At 33.2% G+C, this 20,819-nt stretch overlaps 1 protein-coding gene across 1 annotated transcript; it reads right to left on the bottom strand.

Moving 5' to 3' along the window:
- Positions 1-239: 239 nt before the first annotated feature.
- LOC131059645 (taxane 10-beta-hydroxylase-like) lies at positions 240-1,955 on the bottom strand. Its single transcript, XM_057992661.1, has 3 exons — positions 962-1,955; positions 678-865; positions 240-548 (listed from the first exon to the last, which is right to left on the bottom strand). The coding sequence occupies exons 1-3, from the start codon at positions 1,953-1,955 to the stop codon at positions 240-242; spliced, it is 1,491 nt and encodes a 496-aa protein (XP_057848644.1).
- Positions 1,956-20,819: the final 18,864 nt, after the last annotated feature.

Genomic DNA, 20,819 nt, shown 5'->3' with positions numbered 1-20,819 from the left:
TACAAATGCAAGAGTTACAAACTTTAAAAACCTTCTATATGATTATAAATATGGATGTCGTTTCAGATCAAGCAAAAAGCCAAATTTGATTTATCATCTTTCATTTCACAACCTCACACCAGAAACATTTTGACAGGTAACTACTTCAACCACTCGAACGATACAATCCAATATTTAACATCTAAATAATATATTTACCACATCTATTTCCATAATTTTGAAGCAGACCTCCAATGAAATTAGGTTCTAGGGAAAAGTTTTATGGGAAAACCTTTAGCAGGTAGAGCAATGATCGGATCTGCTGATATTTTTTCATCTGGCTCAATGGCACTATAGTTTCTGAAATTTCTTACAAAATGATGTACGAACAGTAGGATTTCCATCTTTGCAAATTCCCAGCCTGGACAAACTCGTAGCCCTGCAGCGAATGGTAAGAACGTATAAGGAGCCACATGCACACCTTCCTCTTGGAATCTTGAAGGCCTGAATTTTTCTGGTTCAGCAAAATACTCTTCTTTCATATGCGTGCTGTAGACTGTCCATAAGATCTGTTCATAACATACATCCATCGAAAAGCTCATTATGCTAGATTTATGTTTGTGATTTCAAGAAAGATGAAAAAAATTGCGATTGAAGTGAACTTATGAAAATTCATTTGAAATAAATCTATGGCTCACTTTCCATCCTTTTGGGATTGTATAACCCTTGTAATCAATATCAACGATGGCCTCCCGGAATGTTCCAAAAACTGGTGGATTCATGCGCAATGTTTCCTGAACAGCTTGCCATGTGTATTTCATATCTTTGATATCATTCAAGCTGATTTCTTCTCCGTCTTTTGTATTCGACAGAATTCTCATTTGTTCTGATATGAACTTGTCGGGTATTAGTTGCAAATGCTATTGGAACATATTAACTGAAAACAGAAACAAAGAAAAGAGAGAGCAGGTGCTTTTCATACCTTGAACGACTTGTTCGTAGCAATCAGGATGGGAAGACAGGAATTTAAATAGCAAGGTAAGTGCCGAAACTGTGTTCTCGAACGATGCATGAAACAGTAGAGTAAAATTGTCGAGAATCTCCTTGTCAGTGAGTGGGTTCCCTCTCTCATCTTTGAAGGTGATCAACACAGAGAGTAAATCACAATCGCTAGATGCTCTGCCTGACCTTAATTCGATCCTTCTCTTTTCTATTAAGGAAGAGAGAATTTGATCAGCTGTGGAGTGTGCCTCAAGCGCTTTGCGAAAACGAGTTCCTGGAAAGTCTAGCGGAATGGCCAAAGATCCAGCAATTGTAATTTCCATGAGTTGATGAATTCGCATTCTTTCGGAACCATCGTTCATACCGAAAAATAAACTGCTTGCTAGTGAAAAGATAAGCTCCCTCACCAACGGAAGCATTTTCACTTGGGATTTTCCCTTCCAGTTTTCGTTGATATGACATTGGATCTCGGAACTCATTTTAGAAATATAGCTTTGCAAAGCTCGAGGGCCCAGAAATCGGGCTAGTGCAGCACGCAAGATGAGATGCTTGTCTCCCGTTTGGTTCAAAATGGATTCCTGCCCGAGGAGTTTCATGAAAGACTTGGGCCATGACGACTTCACCAGCTTATCCTCGTTAGACAGAACTAAACAGTTTCCAGCGGGACCATACATTACTATGGTTGGATGCCCGATTAGTGATGTCTTGAAAATTTCACCGAATTTCTTTACTCTCTCATCAAAAAACTGCTGGGGCGTGCCTGATTTAAGTGCCCGCAGGAATTGTATTGATTCCCCAATCACAGGAAAGCCTAAATTTCCTGGGGGAATTTTAAGCGAGGATTGGCGCTTCCAGCGGTTCAGAGAGAGAAGAAGAATGCCCACAATAACAGAGACGGTAAGAGAAAGAATGGCAGGCAAAGACTCCACTTTAAAAACATCCCTAAAATTCAGAACTAAATTAAAAATATCCATTTCGATCAGAAGGGAATAAAAGTGAAGCAGAGAGATCACAACTACTTGAAACAATGAAACAATCGCGGCTTGTATGAATGCTAAAAATAATGGTGTTATTAAGGATTGAAGGCTACTGTTACAGATTCGAGTCTATCCTCCATTAACGTTAAAAATATATACTTGTGATTCATGTGAAACTAATTAATCATTTTATTCTTTTTCTTGTACGTTATTTTCAATGAAAGTCAAGACCCCGTGCATGGACAATCCTCTGGGACGTATTTACCAGACAAATATGGAATCGTTCGTTTCGAAAATACAATTGTTTCCCTGTCACATTGAGATTCCTCACGCTTGATGCTGTAGGAGATGGTTGCCTGCAACATTATTTTACACCATCCTTGGCTGTTGCTGTAATTTTTTATATTTATAAAGGCAATAAAATTAATCAAAAGTCTACATTAGAAGTTAAAAGAAAGAAAAACTAATGTAAATGTCATATCATGTATTTGGTTGGTTTCATATCTTATGTTTCTTGTCATCATATCTGATATTCTTATTTTAATTAAAAATTATTTTAGGATTTTAATTTTAATAGAAGTATTATTTTATGTCCATTCATTGAAATGATGATGTTTGAACAGGCAAGCTTTTCTACTAAATAATGTCAAGCACCTCTAATCTTCTTACTCGAAGAAATTTTCCAAAGATTCCTCTAAATCCCTAAAGAGATATCAACATCTACATATTTGATAAAATAATAAAAAATTTAAAATAAATATATTGTAACTCATAATCCATCTTATCCTAGCTCCTTTGTGAGTTTTGTGTTTTAAACCTCTAAAGGCTAGGAGTGCAAAGCACCTATTTGCATCCCCTAGGTCATCCTTATTTTTTCTCTATTTAATTTTTCATTCAATCACTACTTTTCAAGATCTCCTATATGCCCTTTTTGACAAAAAAAAACATCCTAAAGGGGCATATTCTTACTACTTCATTTTCATCATTTCTTCCAACTAAATAGGTTATGTTGCTCCAACCACTATATATACAAACAATACTCCTACATTAAATTATACTGCCATTCTTTCATCTAACTAGGATGTGTTGCTCCTACCACTATATATATAAACAATACTACTCGCATTAAATTATACTATCATTCTTCCAACTAACTAGGACATGTTGCTCCAACCACTATATATATAAACAATACTACTCACATTAAATTATACACATCTCAAACAAGGGAATAATATGCACATGTAGAAATATCTTTGGACTAATACTAATATACCTAAATCAATTAAAATTACCTTAATTATCAATCTAACATTAATTAAATAATTTTAATTATTAAATTAATTTATCAAATATTCCTTCTAGATTTTCTTGAATAAATCAAAAGATTTTATATAAGTAATTAGTCCTTCTAAAGTTCCACCTTAAATAAGTAAATTTAAAAAATATTTGTTTAAATTCATCATGCACATCATCAAAAAAAAGAAAAATAAAGCTTCTTTTAATTCCTTGTTTTCTAAATCTCCATTTATTAACTTAATTATTGTATTTACACAAATTCAAAACATGAGTAATTAAAACAATCATTAGTCACATCAAAGCCCACTTACCCATAAAATCATCATATGGAATCTCATTCCTATATTTATCCTAAAATATTATACTATTTGTACTCCCCATATGATCTATCACACGTGTGAGAAAATATAATTCATGTTTTTCCTTCTCCATATGATCTAACACATCTTGTGTTTTGTTTCCCCACATAACCTAACACACATGTGATAAGAAACATGCCATAATATCTCTTCTCCATGTATCCTCATATATGTCTAAGTATTTATTTCATATTCCTCTTCCCCATAAATATTATCACACATGTGTGAGAAGGTGCACACCTTGCTATTTGATCTAAATAAGAAAATCCTATCTATCGAAATCAAGCCAATCAATGTCCACTCAAAGTTGCACTTATCAAGAGGTGCAACTTGGAGGCTTCTCCATGCACAAAAATTGTAATGAATCCATATCATTTCTTGTAACATGAAATATATAGCCTTGATCCAATACCCTCAAATTATATCAATAAGACCTCTTAGAGACCATTTTCAAGAAAATTCCATGAATACTAAGGTTATGCTATTAGTTTGAGTCATACTAGATATAATAGTTAAGCACACATATATATTGGGGGGTTAATTAATATATGTTAAATCTCAACTTCAAATCCAATCCAACATTAGAACCATTACCGAAACATATCTTATCATTAATGCAACTAAGTAAATTATGATAAACAAAATCAAACCTCAATACATAAGAAAGCTAAATATACATTGGAACCCAAAAGCAAAAAACCATTTGAGAATAGCTCCTTGGATCTATTGTCCAAATCTAGGCTCATAAAAAAATATGGAACTTACAAATATTAAGGACACCAACCCATTAGAGACACACTTCCCCTAACCATGAATTTGCAAATACCCACCTATAGTAGACAACGAATCCTCTAACTCAATAATTGAGCACCAACCTCAAATTCAACAAGATATGAATTTTGGAGACCTTCCAAACTTATATTGTTCCATTATACTAAACTAATTTACTATAGAAAATTGTACTAGTATTAATAGGATCTACAACTTAATTCACACACCTTAATCCATCTCTGCTAAATGAATAAGCATCTTGCATGACTCTTCTACCACTCTTGTACAACACATATACTAGGGATAAACCTAGATCAATAAAATATATGGATTACAATGATAATTACAATCACAAATCAACCAAGAATACATTTACAATATCTTCAAGTTGGCCACAATAAAAATCCATAAATAAAACATGTAATAGGTGAGGTCATAAAGCCCACATGTTACTCCAAGAGAGGGGAAACACTATACATTACCCAATATACACTTTACTAGTCCCAAATAACATCAACAAAATTGGCCAAATAACATAGTGAACACCTATTACTCATAATTTTTTGTCTACTAAATATAAATATCTAAAACTCTAGAATATGAAACTTCATATGTACCATTCTTTTACACATAAACTGTAAATCATAGCTCTTAATTGTAACAAGATGCAAAGACAAACATGATGACAATGCAACAAAAAACATAAACTATTTTTCAACAACAATCGTAAAAAACCATAGATGCTTCCAAAAACATCATGTGTGATAGACAATCAAGAACTACTAAAATTAGAGCATAGTGATAACATAAAGATACGTACTTGACTCTATCTTCCTCGAACCCATATGCTCTAATATGACATGACACTAATTGCAATCTTTCATATACCTTGACATTAATTACATAACTAACCAACACCTTTGAAAATAATGAAAACCTTTGCCCAACAATCTCCCTCTTTGTCATTAATGGAAAATGAACAAAATGCTCCCCTAGGAATGACACTTGTAATGCTTGCCAAATTACCCTAGAGAAATAAAGCTAACTACCATGCAACATGAGATAATTTTATTTTTTTTTAAACATCTACCAATACAACATATACAACCAACTACTCATATGCATTTAACATCCATTAACAAGATATAAAAACTAATCATCATGAACATAATCTTAAGAGTGCATAATACAAGAGGAAATGAACATGATACATCAATAAAATTCCCTAGGGAATCTCAATGCCATTACCTAATCCAAGCAATAACATAACCTTACCAAGAACATCCCATCATAGACATGATATCATAATTACTCTCATAATCAAATGCATACTATCTTACTATCATTTATTCTTTTCATGCATACACAAGAATCCTTCACTATTGTAACTATCATGATTCCATTCATTAATAATACAAATCCCATAAACCTCTAAGATTCATTTTAAAGCACCAATGCCAGATGTTCCTAATACCCATATATCATTCATTGATGTTATCTATTTTCCTTTATATTAAATTGTCTACCATGTTCTACTCCATTCTTGAAATCATATTAGAAATATATATACAACACTAAATGCATAACCATGGATCCAATTCCATTATTTCCATTAATTAATCTCTATCCAAGATACATTAGAAGTACAATAATGATTACAATATCTCATAACATTAATTACATAATGGCAGCCAAAGGGAATCCTGGGTTGGATGGCTGTGGGGGAGTGGCGAGGAACCATTTGGGTTTGCTGGTCTCTATGGTACAACTCCCTTTGGGCACCCAGACTAACCCTTTTGCGGAGGCCATCTCCACCTACATAGGACTACACATGGCAAGAAAGGAGGGGTTCAAATGGGTCTAGCTAGAGAGTGATTCGCTTAACAACGTTGAATGCATTAAGGGATGTATGGTGCCTAGCTGGACTATTTCAAACTTAATCAAGGATTGTCTTGAAATGATAGCTAGCCTGGAGGATTTCAAGATCTGGCACATTTTTCGAGAAGGAAACAAACTGGCAAATCATTTGGCCAACTTGGCGGTGGGTAATGTGGCAGTGGTTAAATGGTGCAGAGGAAAGGAAACTTTCCTAAAAACCCTGTGCGACCTAGAAAGAAATGATGCCAATATCTTCAGCCTTTCCAATGAAATTTATGATGGGATGGGAGTTGTTGGGGTGGTATTTTGAATTATTACCACTTTGAGAAGTGTTAGAACTTTCAGTTTGCCCTGTTTCTGGTTTGCTTTCCTCCTGGTTTTTCTGGAATCTCTTATTTGCTTGAGTTGTAGAATGGGAGGTGAGAAGAATAGGTTTGAACCCAAAACCTATGATAAGTGGCAAAAGAAAAAGGAGGTTTGGGAGGAAATTTCTGATGGTGAGATGGTCCCTTTTTTGGAGAGATTGCATGGTCATTCTGCCATTGTTATGGAAATCTTTGTTAAAGGTTGGAATAAGGATGTTTTGAATGCCTTTGGTGCATAGTTTCAAGTCAATGAAAATATGGTTGCCACTATTACGGGTCAGGATATGAAAGGCAAAAAATTCTATAGAGACAGGAAGTCAGGTGAGGAGGCTATTGTTTCCTTTTATGATAGGGAGAAGGAAAGACTGAGGGTTACGAAAATGATGGATGGTGGCTATAATAGGAAGGAGTTGATTTCCCTTTGGGCTGATATGGGATAATTCATCATTAGGTACATCACCCTGGATGGTAGATATGCTAGTATTTTCTCTCATAATTTTACTATCTTAAATGATTTTAGGCATGGTAGATTGATTTCCATCCCCTTTTATTTGGTTTCGTCCTTGGAGAATAGTTTAGTTAAACATTTTGAAAACTAGGATAACCCTGTGATTCATGAAAGGCTTATCTTGTTGATTATGGAATACACCCAAGCTCATGAAGTGAAACCCTCCCCCAAGGATAATACCCACATTTCCTCTTCTAACCTTGATATGCAGTTGGTTTCTGATACAAAGATGGATGAGGATGATAGTAGTGCGGCCATGTATTGGCATGATATCAAGGATATGGAGGACCCAAAGTATAGACCAAAGAAAGATGGGGAGTTTATGGTGACCCCGGGAACTAACGGTAGCAGGAAAATCAATCCTCCAAGGTGGGTGGCTAGTAATTTCAAATCTAGCAGTAGGAAAATGCAAGACCCGAAGCCACCAACCAAAAAGAAATCAAAACTTACCAAATCTAGTGGGTCCAAAGTCTTGGACCACGAGATTAGGTTGGACATACCTATCAAGGTGGATGATGAGAAATAGGGGCTTGTGATTAAGGAAAATAAAGGCGAGACAAAGGAGGAGAGGGTGATGGGAAATCTTCTATTGGAGGCTACCAGAAGTCGAGAGAACTATTGGAAGTGGGTGGAGAAGGAAATTGGATCCCTAAAAGATAGGATTAAAGGAATTGTTGACACTTCCACGAAATCCCTTGGACCCAATAAATCTGAGAAGATCATGAGTATGATCCAAAAAAATTCTTAGGATGTGGAAACTATGAAGGTAGACCAAGAGTGCATAACTGAGAAGTTGGAAGAGGATACAAGTGAGATCAAGGAAAACCTAAACAATCTGGTGGAAATCTATAGGCAAGTGATGAACAATAGTGTTGATGGGTTTGAAAATATTAATTCCATGATGACTGATTATAGAACTAGGACCATCGCTAGTGACCCTCCCATGGGAGAAAAGAAGAAAAAGATTGTTTCGGAGGGTGGGCAGAGTGCTGCTAGTGGGAAGATTAGTTTGGTTTCATGTACTAGAACCAACAGCCAAAGCCAAGACCAAGGAACCTCCAGATTAATCATGGAGGACTTGGAGAAAATTAATACGAGTATTATTCAAAAAAATACTCAATTGATGCACTCTCTTAGTTGAGTGTGTGGTCCTATTTTTTTTTTTTAGCTTGTTTTGTCTTTTTTTTTCTATCAGTCTATGTGGGGTTTGTCCCCTATCCTGCTTATTTTTTCGGTCAGATTGGCTACTGGCCTTGGTCTGTAATACTTTGGGTTTCAAGTCCCTATAAAACTAGTTTATCTTTATCAAAAACATCAATTACATAGTTTTCCTTCCTCAATTACAACCATCTCCTAAGTCCTACTATCTTAAATGCCAAATGAATCATAATTTGCTAGAAGAATCATCCATAGTTGAAGAGATAAGATATTCACATCCATGTAAGAGAATGTAATGAAGAACATCCCAATGGAAGAAGGTGTCAAACCACCCAACCATGTGGAACCACCACCCCTCCCCCCCGCCCCCCCCACCCATGTTAGGAGTTGACATAAGAACCCTTTCACACTCTAGATCTAGGCTGACACCTTACTACCAAAGAGATGGAACAACTCCAAGACCAAAAGACATGACATAATCCACCATACATGACATCCAGAGGCACCACAGTACAAAGAATAAGGAACTAGGACCAACATGTAATAAAAAGTGTCCTCAAATGTTATCACCGACAAGGATATCCTATAACTCAACCTGACATCCATGATTCACATGCGGAACCATCTCAACGTTTGAGAAAATCAAGGGATTTTAGTTTATCTGGTTACTAGATCTTCCACCTCACTCTGGTCTTCCAAGCCATGAGATGGGACACCCCAAACACATTTCTTATCTTACTTAGATGAGTTACTACTACCCAACCCACCTAAGATTAATTATTATGTATCACTTTATTAATACAATAAACTTCCAATGAGCTATTCAAATGATCTAGACCCCGGCTCCAACAACAAGGAATCTTAGCAGTCTATTCCTCGTGACCTCAGTAGACTCATGGAAGCCCAGTCTCCCTAACCATGCACCTAGGCCTTAAGGTTACAACACAAGAATATGAAAAACAAAAAAAGGATCATAAACATAATTTAGCCATCCAAGATCTCCATAAACTTAAGAATATCATAAATGCATAGACCCTGCCTCTGGGCAGATGCAAAAAGCATAATAGTAAACTTTAAAAAAAAACCAAAAAACCAAAACTATCTCAGGGTTACAAATACAATAGATTAGCACATATGTCAAATAATATAGTGCATATAATAGACTTTGTACCACATCTAATAGGTATCTGGGCACATATACATGACTAATCAATACATATAATGAACTAATTAACGCATAGGACAAACAAAATAGTGCATTCGTTAAACAAAATAGCACATTAGTTAAATAGAATAGTGCATTTGCTATTCATTCCTTATCACATTGGACAAAAGGATTAGCGCATCCAAGGTTTAGTGCATACGAAGCCCAGTTTAGTGCATACGCAGACTAAACTCAGAAAACGGAAATAGAAAAATAGGATCAGGTAAAATAAATCACTAAGACTATAAACAAGGCCAAAATTACACTGAATAGAGTCGTCCTAATGAGTACAAGAAAATTGAATAATCAAAACAACTAGGTGAGTTGAGATATGGGCTCAATCAAATTTCTCAATGATGACTCCCACTAATCACACACCCACAAAACCACACATTGGAAATAATCACATAGAAACTCCAAAATGATAGGTTTATAATCAAAACAACAGACTAATCAACATTTTCAGATCAACACAAACACACAGGAAGCCATATCATTCACAAAGAGAATACCATGTCATTCACAGCAAGAACACAATGCAATAATAATCTAAATAAATATTTTTCCCAAAGCATATGATATAACAATATTATAAATCTACTTTCAATAGTTTTCCCATAATTCCCCAAATACAATATTTCTTATAGACATAGAGTAGACATTCTTTCAAAAATTGAAAAAAGCAAAAGAGAAAGTCCTCCAACCTGGAAAAATGTAGAAATGGTCTAACAACCCCAATGAAGAGAAATCCACAGCCAAATTCCATCCAAGCTTCAACAAATCCAAAGTCCAAACCAATCTTCAACAATGTTAATTCTTCCCGAAATCCAACTCCGACGAATGCACAAAAAACTCAATAAATAGAAAATCAAAGCCAAACTATAGAAAAATGTTAGCCAATAGAAATAAAAAATTAAAATATATTTCTTACCAACCCTTTTGACTACCAAGGTAAATATATAAAATATTATTTAAATATCTTACCCCGATATACTCATCCAATAGTAAACTAGGGTAGATAAATAATATAATATTTAATTAACCCAATAGGATAAAAGGAGAAATAATAATTAACAAAAAATAATAAATATCCAATAATCATTAAATCAATTAATAAATAATCAATAATATAAAATTACTTATTAAATATAAATCCCAATATTAATCTCTTATTAATATTAAATATTGATATCAAATATTTATTTAATTTATTATTATAAACTATGTAAATCCATTAAATTAATTTATCATTATTAAACTATATAAATCAATTAATTAATTAATAATTAAATCAATCATTAATCATAACACTTCAAAGAAACCCAACATAGGATAACCCAAGAGACCACTTGATGCTAAACAACAACTCACACCAAGAAACTAAACTGACAAGGGTAATCAACTTAAACCTAGAGTGTAGAATGGGTTTTCATGTCACCTCCAATCAACTTGTCATTGGGATGAAAACACACTCAGACCTGTGAAGCTAAGTGGAGTTGATGTCTAGTACCTGCAAAACTATCATCACCAAAACATGTATGACAACATATACAATAACGTATATCATAAAATATGCAGACAAGTGAAGAGAATTGCAACATCATATCATGCTCACACTGAGTTATATGACATCGTCTTTATCACGAATGTAGTAGAAGACAATCATGACAACCAATCACTATCAAAATCATCATCATATCCAATATAATCATGAATTAGGGTTAGTACATGGTTAGATACCATCAATTCATCTTAAAATAGACTAAGCTATATCAATATAATCCTTTGATGTACAAAAAGGCAAGATGAATCAGGGAAGGGCACTACAACACTCCTCTTAAACAAGTTCTATCAAATATGAATTTTATCTTTTTCTCTCCAATTTTGAAATCAATGGCAAAGGGACACTTTAAATTTCTCTCTATGACATTCTTTCCTTTGTCGAAAAGGAATCATGCACTAACACATCTTATATTATGCCACAAGACCATCAAGCCTTCTTGTAGTAGGGAGTCAACACTCCCCCTAAACATATGCTATTTTTAGACCATCAAATAAGAGAGAGGTCTCTCTATCATATTTTATTGAATAATTCAAATATATTATCATATTCTTTTTTTTTGTACCAAGGACAACTTTCATCCTTTTTACCTAACATGCATTCTATTTCCTTAGTTTTAATGAGGTTGTCATTCTTTGTGCTGCAAATGTTCACACCATGTTTTTGAAAAACTTCTTCTATGGTTTCACATCCTTCAATACTGGATGCAACATCATAACCTTCATCTCTAGATTTATCACACGTCTGATATTGATAATGAAATGCAATATGACAAATAACTGACCTTTCAAGATTCTATTCATCTTTCTTTATTTTCTACACCTTCTCAGACTCATTTCTCTAAGCATTAGAGGTGTTGTCCTTTCTATCTAATTTATAATTCTTCACAAAATTACTTCTACAATATCTTTTAATGTGTTCAAAATTATTCTGCTTGTAACAAATAACATTGAAATCAACTAGAGGAGCAAATGCATTTCTACTCACAACTTTTTCCATTGTAGGGGACCTTCTATAGTCTACTACCTTATGTCAATAATCATATCAATTAAAATAGTAACCACAAAAAGAATGATTGAACCTAGTACTATATGCTTTTCTTCCTAGACTATATCTTCTAGATCTTATCTTATGTCTTTGAACATGGATGGACCCTTTATCTTATTTCTTGTTGTCCTCACTCGCCTTTGACTAATCAAGTCTTAGACTACCAAAACCATGCTCAACTATATCTTTTACAATTTTCTTCATGGAATCCTTAGTATCCTTATTGATATTTTTTTATTACATCCAATAATTATCTTGATATGTGTGCCCTCTAACTACTAATAATCTAATCTATAATCTCAATATTCTTTTCAAACTTTAAGTTATTGCTTAGTTGATTATTTGATTTATCTCTAGATGCTCTTTTAGGGATACCACTTCTGCTTCAAGACTTTTAGAATCCTTGTCTCTTATATGTAATTTGTCAATCAAGATATCTTATATCCTTATTTTTTCTTCTATCTAGAGTTTCAAATTTATAATCATATTCTCTAATTTTGTAATGCTTTGTGACAATGCATCTTCAACTTTGATGTCTTCTATAATTCTCATCTTAAGATTCTTTATCACTCTGTGAGCACAATTGAGTTGGTCTTTAAAATCTATTTCATCATCTTCTTCATTTCAAAAAAATGCATTTTTAGCATTACCATCTAGGATTTCAAATTTCATGAATAGATCCTTTTCACTTGCAGATGTCTTCTCATCATACTTATCAGATGATTAACCTTCTTCCTTAGCACAAAAGCCATTCTTTTTCATGTTGTCAGTTCTCAATTTGCACTTTGACACAATTCAACCAATCATACCACAATTAAAAAATTTGAGTGGTTACTTACCTTTATACTTGTTGAACCTTCTTTTTAATTTCCTCACAAATCTTTCTTCTTCTAGATGTTAATCTTGAGTAAAATCTAAATCCTCTTTCTCATGGATACCTTAACGGTTGACTCCTTTCTATAAAAATTGTCATTCACAATTCTCATTCCATACGTAGTTAATGTCGCATGCAACTCATCAATAGTCAAACTATTTAGGTCTTTGGCTTCTTCTACTGCAAATAATTTAGAATCAAAATTAGAGAGAAGAGATCTTAGTACCTTTTTAACAATCACTCATTCTTTCACTTCTTCATTGATTTCTCTAATAGTGTTAACAACTTCATCAACCCAGAGTAGGTAGTGCAACAATATCTTCTTCCCCCATATTCAAACTTCCAAACAATCCCCAATAGGTCTAAGTTTCACCTCCTTGAATTTATTATCAAATTTATCTATATATTGTATATTTTTTCCCAAACTTATTTTATAGTCCTACAATACATTATTTTCACAAGATCAAAGTTAGATAACCACACAAAATACCATTCATTTCCTTTTCATTGGTTTTACCTGATCTCTTCTCGACTTAATCTCTTCAAGGATTATCTGGAATCTCATATCCATTTACAATAGATTTCCAAACATCAAACCTTAGTGCCATCAAACAAGCTTCCATCCTTACTATCGAAATGCATATAATTGGATCCATTAAAATGGTGTCTTGTTTGAAGATACAACTTCCTAAGCAACTAAGTGTTCTACTGTAGATTACCTCAAGATTTTAATCTTCTTTCAAGGAACCTAGTTGTGATAACAATTGTTAAGCACATAGATATAATGACAAGGGGGTGAATTAGTATATTTTAAATCTCAAGTTCAAATACAATCCCACATTAGAACCATTACCAAATCCTATCTTATCATTAATTTAGTTAAGTAAATGATAAAAATAATCAACCATCAACACATACTTGAGTTTCGGAGTATATGTGGAAATATATAAGGTAAAACCCATGGTGAGAATAGCTTCTTAGATCTACTATCCAAATCCAGCCTCACCAAGAAATATGAAACTTCCAAATATTTAAGACACCAACTCATTGAAGACACAAATCCCCTAGCAATGAATATGTAGGCACCAACCTACAAAAGACACCAATTCCCTAACCCAAGAACTTATCACCAGCTCATATTATGAGGTACCAACCTTAAGTACAACAAGATATGAATTATGTAGCCCAAACTTATATTGCAACATCAGCCTGATCTGAACCACTATAGGACATTTTCTCATTATGTATAGAATCTATATTTTGAATCACACACCTTAATCCATCTCTGCTAAATGAATAATCAATTTCCACAAATCTTTTGTAAATATTACACAACACACACACTAGGAATGAGCCTAGCTCAAAAAAATATGTATTAAAATGATAATTACAATTAGCTATCAGCCAATTACATATTTGCAATATCTACTAGTTGGCCACAAGAATAATCTTTAAACTAAATATGTAATAAATCGGGTCCTAAAGCCACACATTACTCTAGCAGAGGGGAGATGATATATGTTACCAACATACACTCTATTGGTCCCAAATAACCTTCACATGCTTCCTCAATCTAGCACACATTATCCTTCTCTAATGCATCAATCTGAAACATCAACACAAACAATCAACTAGCAAAATGAACACTTTGCTACTCATAACTTTCTATCTACTGAAGTTCAACCTTTAAAACTCTAGAAAATAAAAATTCAAGTGTGTAATTCCTTTACATCCAAACTACAAAACGTAAGTCTCAACTATAGTAGGATCTGAATCCAAACATAATGATAGTACAACATAGTACACATTCTATTTCTAAGAAACAACCCTTAAAAACATACTATAAATGCTTCTAGACAACATCACTTGTAATAGACAATCAAAAACTCCTAAAACTAGAGCATAGTGATAACATAAAGATACATACTTGACTTTATCTTTTTGAAACCTGGATTTTTTGATATGGCATGACAATAATTATAATCTTATCAATACCTTGACATCAATGACAAATTTGCACAACAACAATCTCTACTACTCTATCTCTTATCTTGACAAGATCTATTGAAGCATGTATACAACAAGAGGCATTAGGTTACTCATCCTCTTATTTTCTCGATGGAGGTATAGGAGAAGCAAGGTATTATCTTACATTATTATGTTTTCTTCTATCTTAGTTATTTTTCTTGTCTCAATATCTCATATACAAATGATTTTATATATTTTTTTAAAGAAATCCATAGATGCACACTTTAATCCCTACATAAGGTCTCTACAATTAAATCTAATTCAAAAGTTCGACCACTTTATCATTTAAAAGGGCCTAACTCAAATGGTTGCTAAACATTAGGATCTATTTTATGGATGGAGGTACTAGTTTAACTGTCAAAAGAAAACATTAAATACATAATAAATAGGCTAATGATATAGTTCATTAACTCAGTATAATAAAACTTACAATAGATTATTCATATTTATAATGCAAAGAGGGATGAGCACTATCGACTAAAATAGCAACTACTATATATGATGAGGCATTCAACATTAAGAAACTGTAAGATAGAATAAAAATAACACCTAATAAATCCTAGCTACAATATAATCAACAATGAAAATATTCTAACACTAACACCCTCTCTCAAGTATACCTTAGGTGGGTACAAAGAGAAATCTCTCATGAAATGGAGCAAGGAAGAAAACCCAATGAGAAAAAAAAAAACCACTTTATAAGATCTAAAAAAACAAATCCAAAAGACTCCTATAAAGAAAAGATTTATAAATGTTGATCCAATGCTCAGGTATTGTTCCTCTAGAAAGAATATGTAGAAGCAGATGAAATTTTAACATTGTAATCTCATGTAGTCAAGAAATTAGAATATAAGGAGCACAAAAAATTAAAACACCTATTGCAAAGAAGTGATCGATGCTCTTAGAGAAGAAACTTCAAAATATGATGAAGCAAAAATATAGAGGAAATGCCATGAAAACATTAAAAAGAAAAAAACAATACGAGAAAAAAAGGAGAAAAGAAATGTGATATCACTTAGTTCCAATAATGCACACATTGATGAAACTGCAACATAGATTCAACAAAGGTCCTCAAAAAAGTATCTCAATGTTTTGAAGAAATGATAGGTGAGTAACTCCCGATAATGGATGAAGGAGAATGAACAATTGAGTGAGAATCACTAGGTATAAAGTAGGACAATGTGTTGACTCTCAAACTACTACCAAGATCTACAACAACAGTAGTTTCTTAGGTGAGAGAGTCTTTTATGATAATTGACTTTTTTGTAAACTCCACTATTGTTCTTGATCATGGAAGATGATAAATGGATAAAATATTTTGAATGAAGTACGGAGTGTAGAAGACATTTTCAAAATAACTAATAAATTTATTGACCATAACTTGTCCAAAAATGGTCTAGTAGTGATCAACAAGTATTCTAGTTAAGTTGTATGGGTAGAGGGAGTACAAAAAATCTACAAATAAAGTAAAGTGGTCAGAGACACCATAGTATATGACCCATTCATTTTTTTGTGAAATTGATTAAGGTGTCATTAAAGAATTAAAAGTGTTGCAAAAAAACACAATAATAAACCCTTAGATTGACACTTTATAATATAATACATAAACTACCCCCTCTTGATTTTTGACAACTTATAATCTCAATGCTTGATTTACACTTTCAAAATTATAAAAAAAGCCTAATTGAGAGGAATGGGTTAGGGGAAGCATACTAGTAGGGCACACAAAAATCTCTTGAAATGATTTGTTTAGGAAAACATTGTGTGAAGGGGATCTGAACAAGAGCTCAAGAATGAATATAGTTCTCCTATCTTCCAAGCTAGTCAATAAGGTCATAATGGTTGGATGAGGAAGTAGGTTTTGATAATGTTCCTTATAAGGTCACTGTACCTTGATGGATTGATACACTCCATATAGGGGCTTTATATTTGATGACTATGATGGAGACATGATGGACCATCTCAATTATGTGATTGATTGTGTACTCATAGGAGAAATTGGCATAATTGGTATTATTATTAGGAGAACTCTTGGTGGATTTTCTTTTATCATGTTTAGGCATTGGATCCTTAAACACCACATGTTCCTTATTGAATGAAAGGCCTTCAAGTTTAATTTCACCACTCTTAATGAGATCTTGAATAAGATTCTTAAGCTTGTGATAATTGCTAGTAATGTTCCCTATGTTACCATGGTATTCACAATATTTATTATCATTACACCATGTAGGTTTGATCCTAGGTTAAAATTCTTTTTAGTCTGTCAAGATAATAAGATTATTAGAGACAATATTTTTTAGTTTATACTCTAGAGGTTCACCCAAAGGTGTAAATTTCCTTTCCAGCATGGGATTTGTTGTCCTTTGGGTGTTAACCTAAGTGTCAAATATACTAGATCCTAGAAAACTCACCAAGGATTAGTTCATCTTAATTGTGTTTGCATCAGGAACCCCATCATTGATGGTGTTCTTTCTCTTATTCCAAAAGTGAGGTTTTTCATTACTACTTGAGTTCAAACTATCCTTGTTATCTTTGTAGATCTTAATGGTTCTCTGCTCAAAAATAAGTCTTTTAGAGGATTTTTTTTTATGACTTCTACAAACATGGTCAAGCATTGCAATCAAATTTGAAAGCCTATTTCATGAATTATATTTCTCATGAAGATTTGAACCATTTTTTCTTGTGGAATATGACAAGGGCATCAACTAGCCAAGCTTTTCCATCTTTGTAAGAAGGATACAAAATATTCTCCTTGTCTTTGATTGGTATTACATAAGGTCATCATGCTAACTTCATGTTCAACATTGTAGGAGAAACACAAGATAAACTTGTTAGCTAGGTCCCCAAAAGACTTGATCCTAGTAGGTAATCATGAAAACCACTCCATTGTTAACCCACTCAAGCTACACTGGAAATTGTGCATGAGATAAGAATCATTGTATCCCACCTCTACATAAGCTATGAAAAACTCTCTAATATTGTACTTAGGATCACCTTTCCCTTTGTATCTGTCAAATTTAGGTACCTCAAAATTGGTAGGAAAAGGTGGCATAGATATGCTTGGATCAAAAGGACAAGGACAAATATTTTGATACGAATAGTTGTTGATGAGGCACCTAATCTCAAACTAGCCATTTTTTATTGTAATTCTTGCACTTGCTCTGTCAAATCCCCATTAGGATGTGTCGTATTTCCTTGAGTCACCCATATGCCTAAGCCATGAGGTAGGGAAGGAAGAGGAAATTAGTTATTGTATTGACCACCAGGAGAAGGGACATAGCTATGATATTGGTCATTGGTCAAAGGTGGAGGAATATAGTTATTATACTAACCCTCAAGCAAAGGTGGCTCAGTGGAACATGGCTTTGATATCCTTGATAATGCTAGTGATATTGATTCGTATTTTGGCTACGATATGACCAATATTGAAAGTATGCCCTTGGTTTTGATTATTAGATTGACCATGTTGACTAATATAACCATGACCCTTATTTTGACCATGAGGTTGAATATTGGTAATGACCATGAGTTTGATCATGAATTTGACCATGGGTTTAGTCATTAATTTGACCATGGGTTTGATCATGAGTTTTACCATGGGTGTGTGATAGGTCAGAAGTGATTGGTTGTTTTTCCAACCATGCATACAAAGAGTGTTGACATGGGCTTGTTCTTGATCTTGTTGGGTATGCACTTCAGCATCTTGTATAGGAATAGTTTGCTTCTACAAAAGAGATAGAGGTGACTTAGGCACAAGAATAGCTCCAAATCCATTCCACTAGCACTGACATCATTGTGGTCAACATCCTTAATTTTAGACACATAAAAATCAAGAGGTAATTTGGAAACATCTTGAGAAAGGGTAAAAGCACAAAATTGTGTCACGTTTCAGGCCAACTTATTAGCAGAAGTGAATTTAAGTAATTCTAACTAGAAATTAATTTTAGCCAAACATATTGTCTATATAGATTCATTATAGCTAGGTTATATATGGGCCAAAACTTTTCCAATTGGAAATGTCTACTAAATGTATATTTTATACCACTTTGGGTCTAATTACCAAAAGAAAAATATTTTAAAAACTCAATGTTTCAACAACTCCTACTCTTATAAATAATTTTTTTTTTTAAATGTAAAAATACCCTTTTATAGATCTATAAGTGAATTTTCCAAAATATATATCTTTTAATATTTTAATTATTTTTATATTTTATATTTTATTTTTATTGAAAGTAGGTTATCAGCGCTAAAATGTAAGGTTGTTTATCTTGTCAAGGAAAAATACTAAAATTTTGAAAAAAAAAATTTTAAAAATATGATGCAGTAGAAAAAGAATCTATGTCAAGATAATATAATTATTTTCTAATTTGGATAAATAATTAAGAAAAAAGGTGGTGGAAAATTGGAAATAGTGATATTTCAACACACACAAATTTAAAAATTTATTGAAAAATATATATTTATACCCGGAAGCAATAGGAAATAGCGTTGTGAATCTTGGTGTAATATAGCCTCAATAATCTTATTCAACTTAGCATAAGAAATACACTTTTGAACTTGTCCCAAGGTTGGAGATTCGTCATCTGAATCCTCAACATAACCCTGATTTATAAAGGATCACTCGTTTAAGAACTCATAGTCATCATAATAGTAAGGATCCATGTTTTGAGATATTCAAGCTTCTTAGCTTGCCTTCCAAGTTTTTGGGATTTGGTTTCAACCATACAAAGGAAAGGTTTAACCTAGGCAATGGAATGGCAAAATGACAAAGGCGAAGACGAGAACTAGGCTAAGGCAGTGACTAGGATGAAGAAAAGTCAAAAGTTATCTTCCAAGAGTTCTAAGATGAGACTCCAATAATGATAATATTAGTACTATGATGTATAGCCACAAGCCAATAAATAAAGAAATATGTGACTTCCTAGGAGATCTGATATCTTCCAAGGTAATCTAATCTAACACAAGAAACTAAGATGATCTCCTACCTTGAGATGATTGATCTAAGCATAAAACCACCTAGTGATGTCAAGGTTGATAAAATATAATGAGGATACAAGATAACTTTTGGTTTAGAAGGATTTATTTTGGGTAATTTGACTTTAAAGGAGAAGATTGCAAATGGTAGGAAAACTATGGTGAAACTAATGGTTTACTGATTGGGAATTCTATAGAATTATCTAGGAAGCTTTGAATCTCTTGAAAACAAATGTGTAGGAACAAGCCCATAAATATGAAAGATGAGTTCTTAGATACGCAATTTATCTCTAAAATATACAGTTTTAGCTCTTAACTATGTGGGATGACTCTAACAAACATGCATTTATGGTAAAATTTAACCACTTTTGTATAAGTGTTGAAATCATGACTAAATTTGAAGGTCTAATGATTAATGTGGAAATAAAACGCTTCAAAAATAATGATACAATGGCTATCGATTGATTGAAAAAAAATAAGGGTATGAACTAGGTTCCTGAAAGCCTAAATTTTCTCACCAGTCTAGCACAAAACAAGACACGTCAAACACTCTTTAAACCTAAGGTCAAAGCTAATTGCAACAAACTTAGGTCGACACTTGGTATTTCATTGACTCAAATTTGCAACACCTTAAGGATTTTTTGCAATCTTGTGTTTGTGTGAGAAAGACAAGTAGGGGCCCCAAGCAAGGAGTCATTACCCTAATAATCCTTTTTTTGGAAGCTACTTTAGCTCATACAACTCAAAAAAAAAATTCTTAACTCAATAAATTATAGATGGTGAGTAACTTTAGGGTGTGATTCTACACCCTCGCACTAAGAATGCCACAAACACT

This window comes from Cryptomeria japonica, chromosome 9, assembly GCF_030272615.1.
Source record: "Cryptomeria japonica chromosome 9, Sugi_1.0, whole genome shotgun sequence".
NCBI classification, from domain to species: Eukaryota; Viridiplantae; Streptophyta; class Pinopsida; order Cupressales; family Cupressaceae; genus Cryptomeria; species Cryptomeria japonica.
Note: the sequence above shows the minus strand (reverse complement) of the source record. Positions and strands in the feature narration are given on the sequence as shown.